This window comes from Balaenoptera borealis, assembly GCF_965194805.1.
Source record: "Balaenoptera borealis genome assembly, chromosome: 3".
Lineage (NCBI taxonomy): Eukaryota > Metazoa > Chordata > Mammalia > Artiodactyla > Balaenopteridae > Balaenoptera > Balaenoptera borealis.
The window spans coordinates 123,072,582-123,093,067 of NC_138866.1; the positions used below are offsets into that span (position 1 = coordinate 123,072,582).

General features: G+C 38.5%; 1 protein-coding gene across 2 annotated transcripts in view; it reads right to left on the reverse strand.

The window, feature by feature from the left end:
• Positions 1–216: 216 nt before the first annotated feature.
• Positions 217–20,486, reverse strand: part of HMG20A (high mobility group 20A) — a 69,088-nt gene continuing 48,818 nt past the window's right edge. For both annotated transcript variants that reach the window (XM_082387051.1, XM_082387052.1), the window contains exons 3-10: positions 20,337–20,484; positions 18,033–18,245; positions 14,936–15,068; positions 13,948–13,979; positions 8,292–8,367; positions 7,370–7,585; positions 6,216–6,358; positions 217–2,699 (exon numbers count right to left, since the gene is read on the reverse strand). In XM_082387051.1, coding sequence (XP_082243177.1) covers positions 6,222–6,358; positions 7,370–7,585; positions 8,292–8,367; positions 13,948–13,979; positions 14,936–15,068; positions 18,033–18,245; positions 20,337–20,484 — 955 coding nt within the window. In that variant the 3' untranslated portion in view covers positions 217–2,699; positions 6,216–6,221. The remainder of the gene's footprint in view (positions 2,700–6,215; positions 6,359–7,369; positions 7,586–8,291; positions 8,368–13,947; positions 13,980–14,935; positions 15,069–18,032; positions 18,246–20,336; positions 20,485–20,486) is intronic.

Below are 20,486 nucleotides of genomic sequence, written 5' to 3' on the forward strand. Positions count from 1 at the left end.
TCCAGAATACTATCGCTACATTAAAATGAATTATAACTCATTGTATTCTTATAACATACATTAAGAGAGCTGAATTCTCAAACAGGCTAAGACACATTTTGAATAAGCAATTAGTAAAATGAATGTGTTACTGCTTTAAAAGACTTGATGATTACTGTAGAGTTGACAAAGTCTTTAAGATGAAAAGGCAATGCAGGTAAAATTGAATCGGGTGGATTCAACACAGAAAAGTTTTAATGAGGCAAATGTCAAGCAAGCATATCGACTTCTTAAAAAACAAAGAAAATCTAAAAGTTTAGTTACAAAAACACTTGTACAGAAAACTTGGCATTTCAACAGTTTCAAACACATGTACACAAATTTTTTTCTAAAATTTTATTTTGTCAGAAATAAAACACTTTGTCTCATTTTCCTCAGCTGCTCCTTGTGTTTCAATAAAAAGAAAGAAATCTGTAACACTGAATAGGCAACAACTTATTTCTTGAGAAGAACATGTAAGTGCAATAACATCTACAAGTTTACTGGGAAATGTGAATTAGGTATCATGTTAGCCTGTGACCTCATTTACTACCTCCTGGCTGGGCAAAGAGGAGAGAGGAGGTGACGCAGACCTGCTTCACAGAACCTGCTTGTTTTGTGGCAGCTGGATCCCAGCCACCAGTGAGTCAGGTGTGTAGCTGCTAGGAGGGCCAGCCAGCATGTCAGAAGCAGGCTGTTATTTTGTGAAAATGATTTCAGACTGTAGGCTTTCTCAAGATCTCGTGCTTTCCTGAATATGCAGATGTCTCAAGTCAATGTCAGGTATCCTAGCTAGACTCAGGAGAATGATGATCTTTGGACCAGCTTACAGCCTTTCCTGGTCTACGGCACTGCTAAGAACGCTGTGCAAAACTGACACAAAGGAGAAACAGAGAGTAGGAGGAAGAAAGGAGAGAAAGTATTTGGCAGAAGGCAGACACAAACTTCCAGAACTGGCTTGGGTGTCCTGCCACAGACACACAGTGCATTCCAGCTTGGACTTAGCAGGCAGGGAGTCTGAGAGAAGTGACAGGAATGGCAGGTGAGAGCAGGAAAACAAGAAAATAGAGAAGAGCAGGTGAGTTGGCTAGGTTTACAGCGATAGATAATGATGGGCTCTTATTCTAAAAGCCTGCCAAGTGGTGATATATGGGCTTCGGTACATGGAAATTTGATGTGTGTTCGTGTCAGAATTTTCAAAAAGGTTTTTTGTTGTTGTTTTATTTCCTTTGGGTTAAGAAAGAAATCAGGGGAGGGGATGCTGAGAAGACAGGATGATGCAGCAACATGACGGGGGTTTCTGGCTTGCACCCTGGCCTGTGAGCATATTGTGAGGGGGCCACACTTCCACCCGCCTTCGGTGGCGGTGGTGCCTAGACAATGGGCTCAGCATGCCCTGCTTTGGCTCCAAAGATCTCAGCTGCAACCACCAGCCTTGTGCTCCAGAGCATCCAAACACAACACAACAAAACCAAACCCTGAGGTGAGAAACAGAAACCCTTCTTCCCTTTGGGTGTTTAAAAAAAAAAAAAAAAATCACTTACTAATTAAGCAGGGAGAAGGAAGGGAAGCCTGTCCTTTTGACAGAGACTCTGCAGTTATGATTAGAGAAGGAAGACAAAGGACATGAGAATTCCCCCATGTCCTTCTCCATCAGCTGGAGGCTATTCTGAATGGCATTTCCACCCATCCATATCCATGAATCGGTACACCTCAGGCAGACAGGGATTCCCTCTGTTTTCACTTATGATAAACTTTAGGATTTTTTTCAATACCAAATGAGAAACTACTTTTCTTGTTCTGTCCTGTTTACCAATGACCTTTTCCTCAGCAAAAATATTTCACAAGTCACTGCCAACAGATGGGAACAGAAGAGCCTTGCTGGGGCTGGGACGCAGGGTATGTGCAGGCAACGCTCAGAAAACAGCAGGCAGTACCAAGGAGGAAGGCAAGAGCATTCTCCTTCAGGGCAGCAACCACAAAGCCTCCACGAGGGCTGGCACCCACTGAGCGCTGTGTGGGGTACGAAACACAGCCCCACTCCACAGGACACTGTCAACAAGAAGCTCCTTTCTTTGGAGTCACAGCAGGACAAAGATGGGAGAAGACTGGGCCTGTCCAATGAGAGAAACTCTCCTTCAGAACCCTGCTGAGCAACAAAGCCAAGAGGTCAGAAAATGGAGATGTCTAGCTTGGTGGGGGTGAAGGAAATAAAAAAATAACCCCCAAAAGCATTAAAAAAAAGTGACAGCTAGGTAGGAAAACCACTGATAAAACCACAGAGCCACTGATAAAAAGAGTCCAATCTGAATGAAGCAGAACAATAAGAAAGCTTCCATTCTGCTGCAGAAGATGCCAGTCTCAGGGGCGCCTGGTCAGCAGAATATATGCAGACCCACTTTAACAGAAATAGAAATGATAGGAAACTGAAGACTTGGGAGAGTGGCTGTACACGGTCAAAGCTTCACGAGGACGATTCCATAGGAAGTTCACATACATGTTCCTTTTATTGCTCCCTCATATGGCTTCCTGGGGTGAAGGCATTTAACTCAACTGACAGTTCCTTCACAAGCAGAGTAATCTGTACTCCCTCTCTGCCTCCACTCAATTCAAATTTCCATGGATGGCTTCTCATTCCAAACAAGTAAAACCACTTACAGAACATCTTGGAGCTTTAAGACCTGTCGAATTGGGAGAAAAAAAAAAAAAGGATACCAAAACGTAAGCACAGATCAGAAAGGGTTAGGGCTATGGGTTAAAATAATGCTTTGCTCTATTTTCAAAAGGGTTAAGGTACGTGGAACCTAGAAAAATGGTATAGATGTTCTTATTTACAAAGCAGAAATAGAGACACAGACGTAGAGAACAAACATATGGATACCAAGGGGGAGGGGGGGTGGGAGGAACTGGGAGATTGGGATCGACGTATATACACTCTTGATACTATGTATAAAATAGATGACAAATGAGAACGACTGTAGAGCACAGGGAGCTCTACTCAGTGCTCTGTGGTGACCTAAATGGGAAGGAAATCCAAAAAAGAGGGGATATGTGTATCCTATGGCTGATTCACTTTGCTGTACAGCAGAAACTAACACAACATTGTAAAGCAACTGTACTCCAGTAAAAATTAATAAAAAAATAAAATTAAATTAAATGGAAAAAAGAAAAACTTCATGGAGTTGTGGCAAGGAGTCAACGAGCCAGCACACGTAAAGTACTTAGGATGTGCCGGCATGTGTAAATGCTCACAGTGTCGTTTATTATTATTATTATGCAGAATAAACACCCAGTGCTACGTGGCCAAAAAAAAAAAAAAAAAAAAAAAAAGGGTTACGGTGAGTAGCAGGGTGTATGTAAACTAAAGAGCTCATAAAGCTGCAAGCAACCAACCTCACTGAGGCATTTTAGACAACATTTCAGTGAAAAATGTGGCCCTGCTCCAGCTCAGCCACAACGGGGAGGTTGGAAAATTGCCAGCTGAACACAGAAAAGCAAGTATCAGGGACAAATCTGATGATGAAAAATTTGTACTTTACTTTAGTCCTGGTCATTCAAAACCAATTTTCTTCAAGTATAAATCTAAGGCCCTCTGCATGGATAGGGATGTACTGTGTGCATAAGATGAATACATTTTTACATTGATAAAAATGCAATCACATATATTTTTTTTTTCCAATCCTCAAACAGGCAAATATTTATCACTTGGTTCAACTGAAATCAAGCAACATATGGCTTTTGATAGTTTATATACAGTAGTCATCTGTTAATATGAAATCACCCCCATGACTTCCTCCCAGCTCCACTTTTTTCTAAGTACAAGTTAGCCACAAAGAAAGATGACAGCTGGGGTAATTCTTCCATTATATAACTATAAAGATAATTATAAAATGGCTGACCAAAATTTTATAACATTATAATTGCTGGATTGTAATTTTTTCCTAATTACCTCCCATTTATCTTAATGCTCTCATTCTATGATTTTTTTTTAGTGCTTTCCCCTTACACCCATCCCTACCTCCTTGTATCAACGTTTTAGAAACCCCACTGAGTTTAGATACATGTGTTCTAGTTCTGCACCCACCTACTCAGGTATTTTCAGGCAAGAGATTCTGCCTCTTTGGGACTCAGTTTCTTCATATGTAAAATGATGGGATTTCTAAACACCCCTTCCAGCTCTAATATGCTCCTCTAAAGCTGTAGACCATTAGCTTCCTTTCACTCACTGGGTCCTGACAATGGAAGAAACCTTTGCCAAGCTCATGTCAGAGTAATTAACTGCACCATGAATGCTGGGGACATCAGGCCTAGCTGTCTGTACATACTTGTATAATGAGGCCAAGCTAGTGTTAATCACAGTCTTTATAATTGTTTCATTTGACAGTTTCAGAGGGTATGGAGAACTATCCATTCTTAGTTATGTTTACATGGCTAGATTGTAAGAATCTGCGGTAATAAAACGGTTCACATTTTCAGGTACTGTTTCTTTCAAGGGCAAAATATTTGTAGGTTAAAATCAAGAATAATCATCACATTCTAGGTTTTCAAAGACACCTCGTAAAGCAGATACTACAGTTTATATCCTTAAGATAGATAAAGCTTTAGGAGAGTCTTACTGGCCAAATGCTCAAAATGGAAAACCATTTTTGGCTCAGAACTTGCAATAACTGCCCTATACCTATGTGAGGAGACACCACGTTATCAATTACTGTGTTCTTTCACAATCCTCCATACTGTTTCTCCCAGCTCTCTCTTTTCAAGCCTACAAGAGTGCTAATTGAAAACACTGTGTGAAAATGAGAAGGATGATGAGCTCCTAAAAATCCCAAGCCTAGATTTACAAGCTGTTCCCTTCACAAACAGCAGCAGTAATGCCATTTCTTTATTCTGCAGGGAGTCCAGCCATCTCTTAGAAGTGTGGTCCTTTCCATCTGGCTACTCACTAGAAGGACAGTAATCCTTTCCCCATCAGAGCACGGCTGAGGCTAAAGTATAATAAATTGCCTTGTACAGTTACTATTCGAGGGCTTGGACAAGAAGGATAAAGACTACTGCTTTTGTCTATGCTGGCAGATGTGGCCTCATTAGATAAAGAATCATGGATTTTATTTATTCTTGCACATGTTGCTCAAGGTCCAGACCATGTTAGAATATGAGTATGTATATGAGTGTGCTCATGTACCTGCAAGACAAATAAATAAGGATCCAAGCCCATGACCAGCCATTCTAAGGAGCATATCCTGCTATCCATTCTTGTTTTAGTATTCATATATGGCCACTCACTGTATGGTTCAACCCCAAGATTTCCACACAGTTTATATGTCTGCAGGTATGGAACAATTTAACTGACAGACCAAAGGGCTGTCAATTTTGTGGAATGACATACTAAAGGGTACCCTATCTCTACAGGAATTTGAGTGAACAAATATCAGTTCCATTTAAGACATGGTACCTGATGACTGACCATTAGTACCAAAAAGTTTATATAAGCAGATTCCTTTGGGAAATGTACTTTTTTCTCTTCTAAAAGGATGCAACACATACTACTAGTCATTTGTTGAATATGTTTTTAAAAAGCTTATTTTCTCTTTCCTCTCTTTCTACTTATTGAGAGTTTATTTATTTTTTAATATATTTAATCAAGGCATTAACTGTTTCACTGTAAGGTTAGTCCACATTAACATTTAACATACTACAGTTACTCTGATATTGAGTGATTAATGAAAAGCTTCTTACTTATAGAGGCTTGTACACATACAATGTCTCACTGACTATTGTAAATTATCATTAAATTTACAGGGAAAAGGAAGCTTAACAGTTAAGCGATATTTATTTTGTTCTATGTGTTATTTGGGGGGTTATTTTCTCTAAATTTCTCACTCACCCTTCAAAGCCCTTTGGGAAACTAATACCTGAGAATACAGCTAATAAGTGACAAAGCTAGAACTGAGGTCCAACCACAAAAATCACGCTCTTTCCATTAAGCCATGTGGAGGCATGCATGAGGAAAAACTATCTTGATTCAGTTTTCCAACACTATTTACTACATTTAGCAACCATGCAACAGGAATCTTAATCAAGTCTCCAACTCACTTATTCAACGTAATTCCAGGGTTTTAGTAGTATTGATAAAGTCTAGTGCCATCTTATTTTTGATGACATGCTGGCACGTACGAATCACGTCAGTGAGCACTCACCATTCCCTAACGATCAAGCCTGTTCACAACTTCTCGAACTGTAGCTATGAAGTTTTCATTGTCTTGGGGATTAGCTAAAATAATACTGTGCAGTCTGTTCATATAGGAGTCGATAGTGTCCACTGTAGGTGTCTCTCCACTTCCTGAAGTGAGATAAGAAGAAAAAGTAAGAAAATCCTCCCATTCAGTTCAACCATAACACAGATCAGTGATTCCACAGCGAAAGAAACTTGACTCTAATGTGGTCTGCTCCATAGAGAAGATTTTACTTTCAGAGGAGAGACTTTTAGACCTCAAAGAAATGAAATTAATCCACATACTCTAAATAAACAGATGGGCTATATAATTGCTGTGCAGTATATAGGAGTAGTTGCATAGAACAAAAGGTTAAAGACTCTTCCAGCTCTGCTGTGACTATTTTCAAAATGAAAGAGTATATAAGAAATACTAGTATTTGTTTTCCTTTTCCTTCACATTAAGACAATATTACAAAGCAAGCAAATATACATCAGAAAAATGCTCTGGGGGGGGTGGGTGAGTTGGGGGAGGGGATCAAGAAATAAAAACTTCTAGTTATAAAATAAGTCATGGGGATGTAATGTAGAGCATGGTGACTGTAGTCAATAATATTGTACTACATGTTTGACAGTCGCCAAGAAAGTATATCTTAAAAGTTCTCACCACAAGAAAAATTTTTTTGGTAACTCTGTATGGTGATGCATGGTACTAGACTTGTGGTGATCATTTCACAGCGTATACAGATAGCGAATCATTACGTTGTACACCTGAAACTAACACAATGTTATATGTCAATTACACCACAATTAAAAAAAAAAAAAAAGTGCTCCACTCAGGACTTTAATATTACTCAGCTTCCACTGTTCAGAATATCAAATTAAGCTTAATAGAAAGTAGACTGCATGAAAATATAACTGAAGAAAAATTTAACTGAGCAGAGAGCCTGAAATCTGGATGATTTTGACCAATACTGAGATTCTATTACATGGCCCACAAAAACCTCTGAGGAAAAGACCCCTGAGTTTACTGATTTTCCTCTGGAGGCGAGACTTCAGCCTCACCACACCAGTACCAACATGAACAGAACCTCCCCCCGCCCCCGCCACTTTACAGGGCTCAGCTAGGGATGACATTACCAGGCAAGGGCATGCTGGCGAAGCTGCTTGTCAACACCTGCCGCAGGGTCTCCAGGTGCTGCTGTAAGACGGTGTTGCGGCTCCGCTCCTGGATCACGTCCACCTCCAGCTTCTCCACCGCTGTGCGCATGCTCTCCACGTGCTTTTGCAGGGCTGCGTTCCTCTCCTCAAACTCCATGTTGGATTTTCGAAGCTGACGGAGCTCTGCCTCCCGAGCTGAGGACAAAACCCCCACAAAACCCAGGTAATACCAGCCTCTCTGAGGAGTCCCGATGACTCTTACAGGAAGTCCTGCTTAGCTGTCTCTAATTAGCTACCCCTCCTCGTGTCCCTATTCTCATTATGGCCTTCCAGATAGCAATTTCAGCAATAAAACACCTGGCTCCCCAGAGTTATTTTAATTCTTAAAGCTGGTCATATTCTATACTTAAGATTGCAAGGAACAGCTGTAATTCCCAGTATTTGTTTGTTTGTTTGATTTTTTAAAGCTGTTCAATGAGAAGCCTGAGGGGTTCCACAGGGGGATCCTGGGAGACTGGGCAAGCACAGCTGTGGGTCCACATCTTTACTGCAGTGGGGTCAGCTTTGCTCGTATTTATTTTATATTTTGGACATCCATGTAAGCTTTCATTTGTACAAAGGGTTCTAGGCTAAGAGCCTGCAAGCAATTGAATTAGTGATGTACATTTATTTCCTCTGATCCAGAGACTAAAGAAGCTTTGACAACACTGGCTCAGCTGTCCTCCACGGGTCTCTGAGTAGCTGCTTTTAATAGAGAGTGAAATAGAAGCAGTTTTCTTCTTCCAGACCAGTCCCAGGGTCTGGAATATCACTACCGTTGCTTTTCAGCAATGAATTCCTCCTGACAACTAAATCCCCTGTCATAGACCTGAGTAACACAAAATGATCCTTTGGTAATCACCTTTGCTGTGGTTCAGGAATTCCTCTGTAAATATAGGGATGTCAAAAACAGACCGTTCCTTTACCTCTGCTTCTTTCTGCGAATCAAGAGTAACAAAATAGTTAATTCTTAAACAGAAGCTAAATTAAACAGTAGTGCCTAAAGGCACAATGGTCATGTTTTCCTTAAAGAAATAGTAGGATGAGCAGGAATCAGTCTAGGTGAGGCTGTGAGGAAAATGTATTCACCTTTTGTTTGGAACCAAGAAAGCTCAAGCAGGTCAAATATTCAGATCTCTCAGGTGACAACTGCTGTGCAATGAGAAACCTTAAAACAAACCTACATAAACTTCCCTAATGGAGATTTTGGAAACCATTTCTTAGCTCTGTGCTTTGAATAGGGAACAGTATACAGTGGAGAAAGTGGTTGAGGTAGGAATATAGAAAGAGAATTTCTAGGTGTTTTTTCTGTTGCTTCTGTTGGTTGTGCACATAAAGTGCTCTCTGAGATAGGATTATGCAATCTAAATTTGCAGAGTGGACAATAAGAATTTTAAGCAGAGATCTGCCAGCCATGAGCAATAATAATGGTATTCCATTGGGATTTCTACTTTTACTTCTACTTATTTACAAGGGCAGCCTATAGTTGGGGACCTTTTAGACTTTCTTCGGACACAGGAAAAACAAACAAACAAAACCAAAAATCCAGAAATAACTGGGCTCTATGTATGAGAATGCCAAGGATTATGTTAGATAGAAAAGAATAATAAACCTAAAATTAATTCACCAATAAGTCATTAAAAATAAAAGTCTCACAAAACCACTGCAAAATATATTCCACAATGATCCTTGTGAATAAAGTCAATATTTCAAAATGCTTTGGCTGCAGTTTCTACAATGAATTTGACGTTGAAAGCATTAAGAACGTAAATTGTAAGTGTCTTGGCAGTATTTAAAATCTTGCATAATATAAGATGGTAAAGAGAACAGTGGGAAATGAGTACTGAAGAAATTGCTAGTGAAATCTGAAGATTCCAAAACCTTTATAACATAAAGAACAGTTTAAAAAATCTAGAAATCATTCCTATAGAAACACATTTAATGCCAGAGATAGAATGTATCTCTCCTACTCTTGCCAGATAGAATGTATCTCTCCTACTCTTGCCACCACTAGTCTTTTATCTTTGAACACAAATATGATTTGGGGCCCAGTAGAAAGGTTAAGCACTTAACAGCCTATGAGGGAATTCTGACAGCCAAGATCCTGTTTTCATACTGGTGTCTGCCTCCTTAGGGGTCGGGGCGGCGCTGTGTGAGCTGCCTGCCAATGGCAGCTGATCAAGAGAGACTTCTAAGATGGAAGTCTGAAAAACAATGTATTTACCTGAAAACACTTTCAGAGCACTTAGTTTTTACCCTATCTTTTACCTCTTAAAGAAAGAAAGTGAAGTTTTCCAGAACAATTTAAAAACAAACAACAAAATTACCACTGAAAGCCCCAGTTTCAACATGCAAAGCTCTACCTCTAGCCAGCTCTTGGTGGATTTCAAAGAGAACTAATGTATGGACAAGAAAGGCTGGTTCCAGAAGGTATCTTAGGCATATTTCTCAGTGACTTTCTCTCGACTCTGCTGGCTTACCATATTCTTTAACTCTGTTACTATACAAGACATAACAGATATAAGCATAAGTCCATACATGACTTAGGATAAGGTCTTATGATTTTATCGTCTCATCTTGTTTGGTCTCTTAGTTAACTGCACAGGCTTCTGTGAGATCAGTTTACCTAGCCATAGGTCTGAATATCTGCCAGTCAGATGGGTAGGTGGGGATGCTTGGCTCCCATTACCATGGTACCAAGAGCCCTCTCCAAGGCCTAGATTCTGCTCAGATGGGTAATTCTGCTCTCTTCCTTGCCAGAGCAGTCCAAACCAAACCAGGCTAACTACATAAGGGCAGAGGACAGCACCACATAGGTGCATTTATTAACACACTGCCTTTTGGTATAGATTCTTAGAGTGCAAAAAAAGAAACACCAAAGCAATTAAATGAAACTGTTCAGTCTCTGAAAGGCAACAGAGAATTCTACTTAACTGAAGAGTCGTCATAAAAACCATCAGCACTCTTCCATTACTGAGTACTTTACTTGGCATTGGACAGGATCCTCTTGGGGGCTCAGATATACTTAAGCTGCTCCAAGGGTCACTCAAGGGATTAAAATCATAAGGATTTCATTACCTCTTCATTGAAAGGGTCTAATCTGTTCAGGCTGAGTGTCATTTTGTCATTTCCCATAAATTAAAGGAGAAACAAAATTATTGTTTCTATCTTAGTCCTCACATGAGATTTAGACACTTTCTTGAGAGTAACACTAGCTGACTCCTGGGTCTAGCAGGCTGGCTTTTGATTTGAGAGGAGCAAGAATACTCTTCACTTTGGTTTTCATTCTATATATTGAGTGGAGGGTAAGAGAACAGAGGCCTTTTGAACTGAAACTATTTTGCTGTGATCTAGGCTCAGGGCCAGAATTTCATAGAGAGTGATATGCTTCTCTCAAGTGCCCTTTACCTTAGGGAATGCTCTTAATACTGTGTACCAGGCTTAAGTGCCCCACTGCTATGCAGAATGGCTTGAATGGCTTTCAGGTCAGCATTTCTTTGGCTCTAATATGCTCTCCAGTAACTGCCTTGGCAACAATGTCTTAGGAATCTAAGTTCCATTAGGGAATACAATAGGTTTCTTTACTACATACACACAAATCAAATCGTTTCTGTCTCAAGTGGCAACAAATTTTGCTGACATCACAGGCAACCTGGCCCATTTTAACTTGCAACACTGTTTATTCCATATAACGTGGCAGGTGCTGCCAGGAGTGCTAAATAAGAGGGGGCTACAGAGGCCTGGCTTTCAGTCACAATTCTGCCTCTAACTAATTCAATAAGTGATTCTGGGAAGTTCTTTCCTGTCTCAGGCAAGTCATTTTCCTCACCGGCAAAATGAGGGGGTCAGTTGAGAGGATTTCTGAGGTCTTAGTAGTTTTGAAGTGAGCTCGAAGACTATTTTACGGCATTTGCCATTTTATTCCTAATAGGATAAGTAAAGGGAAATAAGCATGTTTTTAGAAACTGATGTTTTAGGCGCTTTGCAAGGTACTTGCTCTTTTATTAACTTCCTCATAACTCTGCTCAAGCCATTTTACATATATATATTAATATAAATATATCTGAAGTGCCCCACAAAACTTGGGTCATCTTTAAGGTCTGATTCAGTTCCTCCTTTCCATGGGGGCTTCTGTGGCTCCTTTTGTTTTCCACTTGTAGTGCTTTCTTATTTTTCTTAACTCTTATTATACTCTAAGATGTTATGTGTAACTATGTTTAACAATTGTCAAAGAGGTTTTGTTTTTATTGCAACTCTTTTGAAATTACCTAGTTTAGTAAGATATTATTCAATAAAAACTGATAAAGTGGGGGACATTAACTGGGTTAACAACCTTACTAAGAGAGCTTTATCCTGATGTGGGCATACAACAGATTTATAGACCCTACTGTATACACATTTGAGAAATTACTGCTGGCTCCCTCCTTTTCTGTGTTTCACGTGAGTCTAATCCTGAAACAGGGAAATCACACAGAGACTTATTCCTTTTCATATATCATAGAAATTCATATCATACTAATAATGTATTTTAAAAAACCTTCATTTCTCAAATCAGTAGCAGCAGCTTCTATGACTAAGTCTACTAAATCTTTTCTGATGGCAACTATTAACTTTATGAGAGGCAAAAATGCCACATATGGTTTGGCCAGCAAAATCCATAGTGATGAAAAGAGTCAGTCATTGACTAGAAAATGTGAGCTCTAATAATTTAGATTACTGTCCATACTCTCTTTTGTAACCATTAAGGATAGAGAAGCTATAAAGGATGCTTAATAGGGAAAAAAGGAAGTTTGGTAATTTCATGATATTGGTGGGTTGGGCACACAAAGGAAGGAGAAATAAGTAATTATATAAGTATCTGGCAATATGGAAAGCTTGCAACACTATTCAATTATGATTTAAAATATATAGTGTACGTACAATTTCTCAAGCAAAAAAAAAATAAGATTTCATCCTAATTGAAACACAGAGATGTCATATGTAACTACATTTATATAGGATTTATATGAAGAATAAAATGCTAATATTTACTATGCTTCTCACTTTATAATTCATGGATGGTAATAAATCTATTTGACTTGTGAATCTAAAAGTCTTCTCTATGTTTTGAAGGTCACCAATACCAAATTAGGTATGAGAACTACAACTCCAAGATAAATACATTATTATTTTGAAGAAATGATTTCCTTGATTTAGTAAAAAACCCAATACATGCAAAAGAGTATATCAGAAAATTCTTTTTGTGTAAATATCCATTGTTATTTCAACAAATGGGTTTTGTATAGAAATAAGTAAGTATTTATGGAAGAACTCTTCCATGCAAGGGCATCATGCTAGATGGGATGGGTACAAGATGGAACTAGACCATGCATGCCTTCAAAGAGATTATAATCCAAGCGTGTTAATAACAGAAGCACTTGAGTAACTTTGGCACCTTAGCCAGATCAGCTAAATGCGTAAGAGAAATATAGAGAGCTGTGAGGTTTAAAAGAAGTTGGAGGAAACAGGAAAAGCTTGAAGGAGGAAATGGAACTTGAAATAGGGTTTGATGGATGACTAGAATTTAGAGGCAAAATTGGACGATGGGAGAGGGTAATAGAAAAAATGAGTGAGGGAAAGAAAGTATTCTCGTGAAAGGAAGAATATGAGCACAGGCATGAGGCAGAAGAGGATGGGGCACTTGGAGGACAGTGAGTATTAAAGGTTTTTAAGTACATAAGATATATACGGGAAATATGGGAGTTAAGGTATTTGGAAAGGGAAATTGGGGCTTAATTACAGAAAACCCTGATTGCTAAGTTTGAATGTGATTTGGTAAGCAATGAGGAGTCATTGAGCATTTTCATGCATGAAATTACCACAAATTTTATTTTCTTAGAACCATATATTAATCATAGGCTATATATATATTTAAAGCTCTCTATGCGGCAGAGCCAACACACACAGGCCTCAGTCCTATATAGGAATACAGGTCTAAATCCTATTGCTGAGACTGAACCAAATGGAGAGGAAAAGGCCAGTAAACAATATGCGCCAGTGAGGAAAGTAGGCATAGTAATCAAGATAATGTCACTTGTGGTCTGTAGATGCTGTAAGTTGAATAGTTCATTTTAACTATGTGCTGGATTCCCTAAATAACAACTTTTTGAGAGTCAGAATATAGTATCTGATGATGATAAACTATGGTCAAGTTATAGCTTTTAGTTGGTCCTCATTTCTATACCTCACTCCAAATTCCAGCCATCTTCAGCATTTAAGGCCAATAAAATTCTTGGACCATAAGAAAGGACTAGAGTTAGGGGCTTTAGTTCAAGGACACACTCATGACATAAGTGTCTGCCATATGCTAAGAATCCTTGAGCTAAAGGCAACTAACCCAATCCTAATTACAGGATAGGAAATACTCTGCCATTCATTAAAAAACAGTCCAACAGCATTTCAAACAGCATCATTATTATATACATATATCATACACACACACACACACACACACGCTATGTAGACAGAAAGTTAATTACCTCATGATCATGAGTGGCCTGTCGGGCTGCATCTAAAAATATGATAGAATAAGAACATTAAGCTGAAAAACAAAACAAAATAACAAAACCTAAGGAAATGACTGTGCTAAGCTACAAAAACTGCTGGTATATGTGGGCTCTCAAAACATATCATATTTTCTCTGATAGCTTTATTAATCAGTCAACACAAGTTAAAGGGAATCCCATCTTACAGGTTATGCAGTTAGACACAAGAGAAACAGCAGACACAGTTCTTACCTTTGAGGAGAACAGGGTGGGAGAGTGGACAGGAAATACATGCCAAAGGCTGTTTGCACAACATTACAGTTTAGCAGGCAAGATGCCCAAATGTGGAGAAGACGCAATAGCTCAGGAATGACAGGCTATTATGAGTGGGGCTTCTTTCTTTGGCAGTGTTTCCTGAAGAAGGGGAACTTTTAGCAATATTTTAAGAGTGGGATGAACAAAAGATCCATGAAGACCGGGATCTTCTGTATCTTGTTTACTTTTGCATCCTTAATGCCTAGGTGAGATCCTGATATGTAATAGGAGGTGTTCAATACATTTTTTGAATACACGCATACATGAATGAGTGAATTAAAAGGATGATTGATCACTGGAAGCTGGGAGAAATGATCACATGAAAGGCTTAGAGGTGTTACAGCAAGGTGGTTATGTAGTGTAGCAGACAGATTTGTTTAGAGGTAGAGAAATGACTAAATTGGAAATAGAAGAAAAAGCACAGACAACTAAAAGGGGTCTTGGAGCACAAGCCAAATTGTTGATACTGGATATGGAAACCCAATTGAAATTTCTAAATGAGAGCAACGTGATTTTAATAAAAGTTCAAGATGATGCTTGTAAGTGAATGTAATACAATAGAGAAATGATAGAAACATACCTTTTGTATTATCACTCTAATAGTCAGCTTTGTGACACTCCATCATGCAAAACAAACTACAAATACATTTGGTTCTGGTTCTGATACCTTGCCTATGAGATTTGCCTTTCTGACGGTCCTGGGTTTTCCTACTGAAAACCTTGTAGGCCTCAGTCTTCTGATACTGCTCCAGTTCCTTCATGTAACGCTCCTTATCTCTGTCTGCTTCATCAAGGTAGCGCTGGGAAAGAAATATGGAATGTTTTTCAAGAAATAGGTCTTACTGAGGTAAAATACCAATGAACTCTTTGAAGAAAGCAAAGGATAATTAGCACATGGAAAGAAAAGTACAAGTGGGATAAGCTTTGAGAATTAAAAAAAACAAAGTCATGTGAATAGAATAAAATATAATCTCTCAGTTCTAAAAGAAATGGGTGATTCTAACTTTTTAGACTATCGCCTTTCTTAACTTATTGAAGACAAGTTCTATTGAGGTCATTCTCATAAAAAATTCACAAGATTATAGTTCTTCTACTAATCCTATAGACAGAACTACACATGGCCCTAGAGTCCTCAAGACTGAACACCACATAGGCACACTTAATCTTCCCAGGGGAAAGGATGGACTATTACTTTGTTTCTTTATCCCCAACCCATTCTGAGGAGATGATCTCATACATCAATTGGCCTTTAAGAGCCAGAAGAGTGGAGATACAAGGAACATAAAAAAGAATGACCTCATCCTATGGACCTAAAATGGGCTACTATGAGAGAGCCTGTATCTACATGCTTTGTGCTATTAATTATTTAAACAAAGTTCATTGATCTACTAGGATAATTTTGTTTAATGCCTTGTACTTTTCACTCATCATTAGGTTTAAGAAATAAAGTATAAAAATACTCTTCTAAATGAACACAAACAAGAGTTAGAAATTATGTTAAAAGCCTTATCCTACACAAGAGCCAGATGTAGGGGTCAAATGGCCAAGTCTGGGACAATTTAAGTATCAAAATGCTCAAGTATAGTAATAATTTATAAACCATTGGGAAAAAAAGAAATTCATATGCCTATGCCAATCGTAAATAAATAACAAACAGATACATAAATGGAGGGAGGAAGAGGGCTCTTGCTTAGATTAGAATGCCGAAGGCCAACTGGCAAATGTGGAGGGAGTGCTAGAGTTGGAAAATCATCATTTTGCAACCATCATGGTAAATATTAGATCAGGCAAAAGTTATTAATGAATGCTAAATCTAGGGGGAAAGTTTGATATGGAACAGACTATTTGAATGTTCTTAAAATGTCTCTGCACAGACTACTTATTAATTATAAGGGAGAGTAAAAAACTTCTGTGAGTGAGCAAAATTAACATTACCAATGAGGAATAAAAGACATTGCGTGCCTGCATATGCGATACCCTGAGAAGGACCAACGTCCACCTATGCAGTATTCTGACCAAGAATGCATAACCTCAATCTAATCATGAGGAAACATCAGACAAATATAAAATGAGGAATGTTCTGTTGAAAGTTAAACAAAAAGGAGGGGGACGAAGAGGGAGAGACGGTATTCCTAAAAAAATGTCAATGTCATAAAAGACAAAGAAAGGCTGTGGAAATATCCCAGATTAAAGGAATCTAGAGATCTGACTACTAAACTCAGAGCCTGACCCCTGAACTGGAATCTGAACTGGAGGGGGAAAATGTTACAGAGGAATGATGTTAGGTCAACTGACAAAACTGGAATATAGATGGTAAGTTAGATAAAAGTATTGTGTTAATACAAAATTATGAGGTTGTTAACTAAACTGTGGTTAAGTGAGAGAACATGTCTATTCTTAGGAAATTCACACTGAAATATTTAAGGGTAAAGGGCTATGATGTATGTAACTTATATCAAATAATTCAGAAAAAAATTGTGTGTGTGTGTGAGAGAGAGAGAGAGAAAAGAGAAAGCACAGGCCCAATCTTGCCCAGGAGAGTATGAGCGCATGTGCAAAAAGAGAAAATGTGTTAGTAATAGGTCAATCTGGGTCAGGGTATTTGGGTGTTCTTTGTATTATTCTATGTTTGTAACTTTTTGTACATTTGAAAAATTATTTTCAAATAAAAATTTAAGAACAAAAACAAACACGAAGACCCTTGCCCTGCCTAACTAGTTAGTTATCACTGTTGGTTATCCCTGGAGATGACTTTTGCTTTTTTCCTTATATACTTCTGTATTGTCTGAAAAAATTTTAAACGATGAGCGTGTATTAATTTTGAAATAAAAAAATTAAAGAGAAAAGAGTAACTACTATGTACAGCTCATAATCCATTTATACATTAGAGCTAAAACAATGGATGATATACTCTGTTTTCTATTAGCTTGCTACCACAAACACAGAGCTTCAAGTTGCAACTCAATCTGATCTCTTTGAAATTTTTTGAATTCAGTTAATTCCCAAGAGTATTTTTCAATTTGGTTTTAGTTTGTTTGGAATCCTTTTTAAAGAGTGTAAGACATAAAAGAAATATAGATATATATCAGATACTGAAAATGCTGGGAACTTTTAACCCCTCCGACAATCCCTACCATCACACCACTTTTGTGGCATTTCAACCAGTTCGTGGCTAACTTGTCCTTAATTCCTCTCAAATCTAACAAATGGATTTGTTTCAGTTTGGCAATAGGGTTAGTTTCTGTCTTGGAGGAAAGAGAATTCAAATAGTTCTTGCTTTATTTTTCATAGTAGGTTAAATTTGCCAGAACTCCAGTTTAGAAAGTTTATTAAAGCAGTAAAATCTTTTTCTTAAACAAAATTCTTATGTGAACATCAGAATTTTATCAGAAGACCTTTTCTCCTTTAACTCATGACTTTTCATTTAACTTGGTAGAATAAACCATGCTGATAGATTTCTTAATATTGAACTACTTTTTACAAAAATCTTATATGAACTCTCCGCATATAAAGCAAATAAAAGTGGAGCTGCTTTGGTTCGGGGGGGATCCTAGAGTCCCTCCTGCTCACGTCCCTGCAGCAGACCCTGAAACAGTATAAAAACCACTGTGGAGAAAAGAGCTATGAAGGACCCTGCTATTCTGGTCTCCTAGGCCCATGACAAAATTGAAGAATCAACAGTCCATTCTCTTTGCTTTTCTGACAGAAGTTATTTTTGAGATACAATCAAAACCAAGCAAAGGATCAGGAATAGGAACAATTACCTGTTTTTCCTCCGGAGGAAGTTTACTCCATTCATTGCCTAACATCCTTGTAATTTCTGGAAATGGGACTTCTGGTCTTTTTGCTCGAAGCTGTTCTCGACGCTCGTTCATGAACCGAACATATCCTGTAAGGGGGGATTTGGGTGCATTGCTGTCTCGAAGAGGTTTCTTCCTCTTTCTTCCTTTGGACCAACCTCCTCGTTTACTTCTTTGCTACAAAACAAGAAAAAAATAAAAAACCCCAAACCAAATTACAACAACAAAAATTTCCCCAAATAACACAATAATCAACACCAACAAACAAAACAGGATTAATAATTGCATTTTGCTACCATTAAGGCCCTGGATATTCAAAGCTCTCCAAACCTGTTATAGGCACAAATGGCTGCAATGCAGTTTTCAAGAAGGGACTCCAGATGGTTCACCTGCAGACCTTTTTATGTACCATGCTACACACTGTTACACTAAGGGGCTATTTTAGTGCTAATCCCAACAGATAAGAATAAGGGGTACCATGATCACATAAGCTCCGGACTTCATATGCACTTAACAAATCCTGACTCCTGACAGGGGAATATTCTAAATGAGAAATGCAGCACATACACAGCACTGTACCAGGGAAGCAGACATTGCTACAGTGGATCAGAACAAGATGCTGTCACGTGCACTGGGCAAAAGAAGAGACAAGTTGTAGTACTAGGATTAAAATCATGCATGAAGGGTGTTTCTCATTGATATCGTTCAAAGACCAGTTTATTTCCCACAGCAGATAGCACTATAGATTTTAAAATTAATATCTAAGACTTAGAAAAATTTCAGCAACTATAATATATCCAAAATGAATACTAGTTCTTTGGCTTGCTGGTTTATTTCTTAAGATGTTTATTTTATAAAGGCAGAGGCCTTTATACGTTATTAGTTAAATCAAAAGACAAAATCGCCCCCTAAAAAGTTTAAAGGACTGAAGTACCACTATTGTTTTACCACAGCCTTTTTCTTTGTCCTTTTAAACAGGATGCAAGGTACTTTTGCTTCATAATTTTACAAATACACATAGCCTATCAGTTAATAAAGTTTTATGGATACAAGCATTTTTATTTCAGAGAAGAGAAAGATAAGCCAAATGGGACAAAAATATCTAAATATTAATTACCATACTGCACTCCTCCAAATATATATAAAATGGTACAGTAATTCAGCATTGGGCAAATGGTGTATTTGGTATCAGTTTTTTTGTTTTTCTTTTTTGTTTTTGTTTTGTAAACCCAGTAACATTTAACATTAAAGCTACTAAGGATTTAAGATGTTTAAGAAGTTTTAGGCATTCTTCATAATCTTTAAGAATGCCAACATAAAAAGAATCAGCTCTTTCAAAATAAGAACAAAGACAAAAGTCAGTGATGGTACTCTTTTATAGCTAAAAAAAAAAAAAAGAGTACCTTAAAACATAGACAATGTAATCAGTCATTTGTGAGGAACCCTGAAAGTCCAACAAGGGAATGATGGCCCAGGTCCATACAGAACCTCTGTGTGAATTAGAAAAAGATGCCCCCTATGGGACAATGAATGACTTGGTAAGTCGTGTGAACCGTTTGGGCACATATGACTCCATGCTGCAGGGTTTGGTGAGCAGAGTGTGGTCCTGAGTAAGGGCATGCGGACTCCTCATTAATTACATTTAAAAAAAAAATAAATTTATTTATTTTATTTATTTATTTTTGGCTGTGTCGGGTCTTCACTGCTGCATGTGGGCTTTCTCTAGTTGCGGCAAGCGGGGGCTACTCTTTGTTGCGGTGCACGGGCTTCTCATTGTGGTGGCTTCTCTTGTTGCGGAGCACGGGCTCTAGGCGCGCGGGCTCAATAGTTGTGGCTCGCAGGCTCTAGAGCACAGACTCAGTAGTCAGACAGCCCGTGGCTCACGGGCTTAGCTGCAGCATGTGGGATCTTCCCAGAGCAGGGCTCGAACCCATGTCCCCTGCATGGGCAGGCAGATTCTTAACCACTGCACCACCAGGGAAGCCCTAATTACTTATTTAATTAAATCATGCAACTCATTCAGTAAGCATTTGTTGAGCATCTAATCTGATGCAGGTATAAATTTTCTAGGCAGGGGAAAAAGAAGAGTCTACTTGTCTCTGTATCATTAAAACCATTAATATGGTTCTATGTGAAACAAGAAATATAAAACAGAATATTCTGCAGAATGTAAGGAGGCCAGAGGATGAACACCTCGATCAACTCCCTTGCTGACTGCTTCTTCAGAAGCCTCAGAGACCAGTAACAGGAGAAGATGCTTCAGCTTACCTCATCTTCGTGCCTCTGTTCATTGCCTTCTGCTGTATTTGAAGACTCATTCTGAAGCAACTGACCTTGGGAGAGATCCTCAACAAATTCTGGATTATTTGTGGATGATGAGGCTCCACTACTATATGGAACCTCTGGGTGGGTTATCCT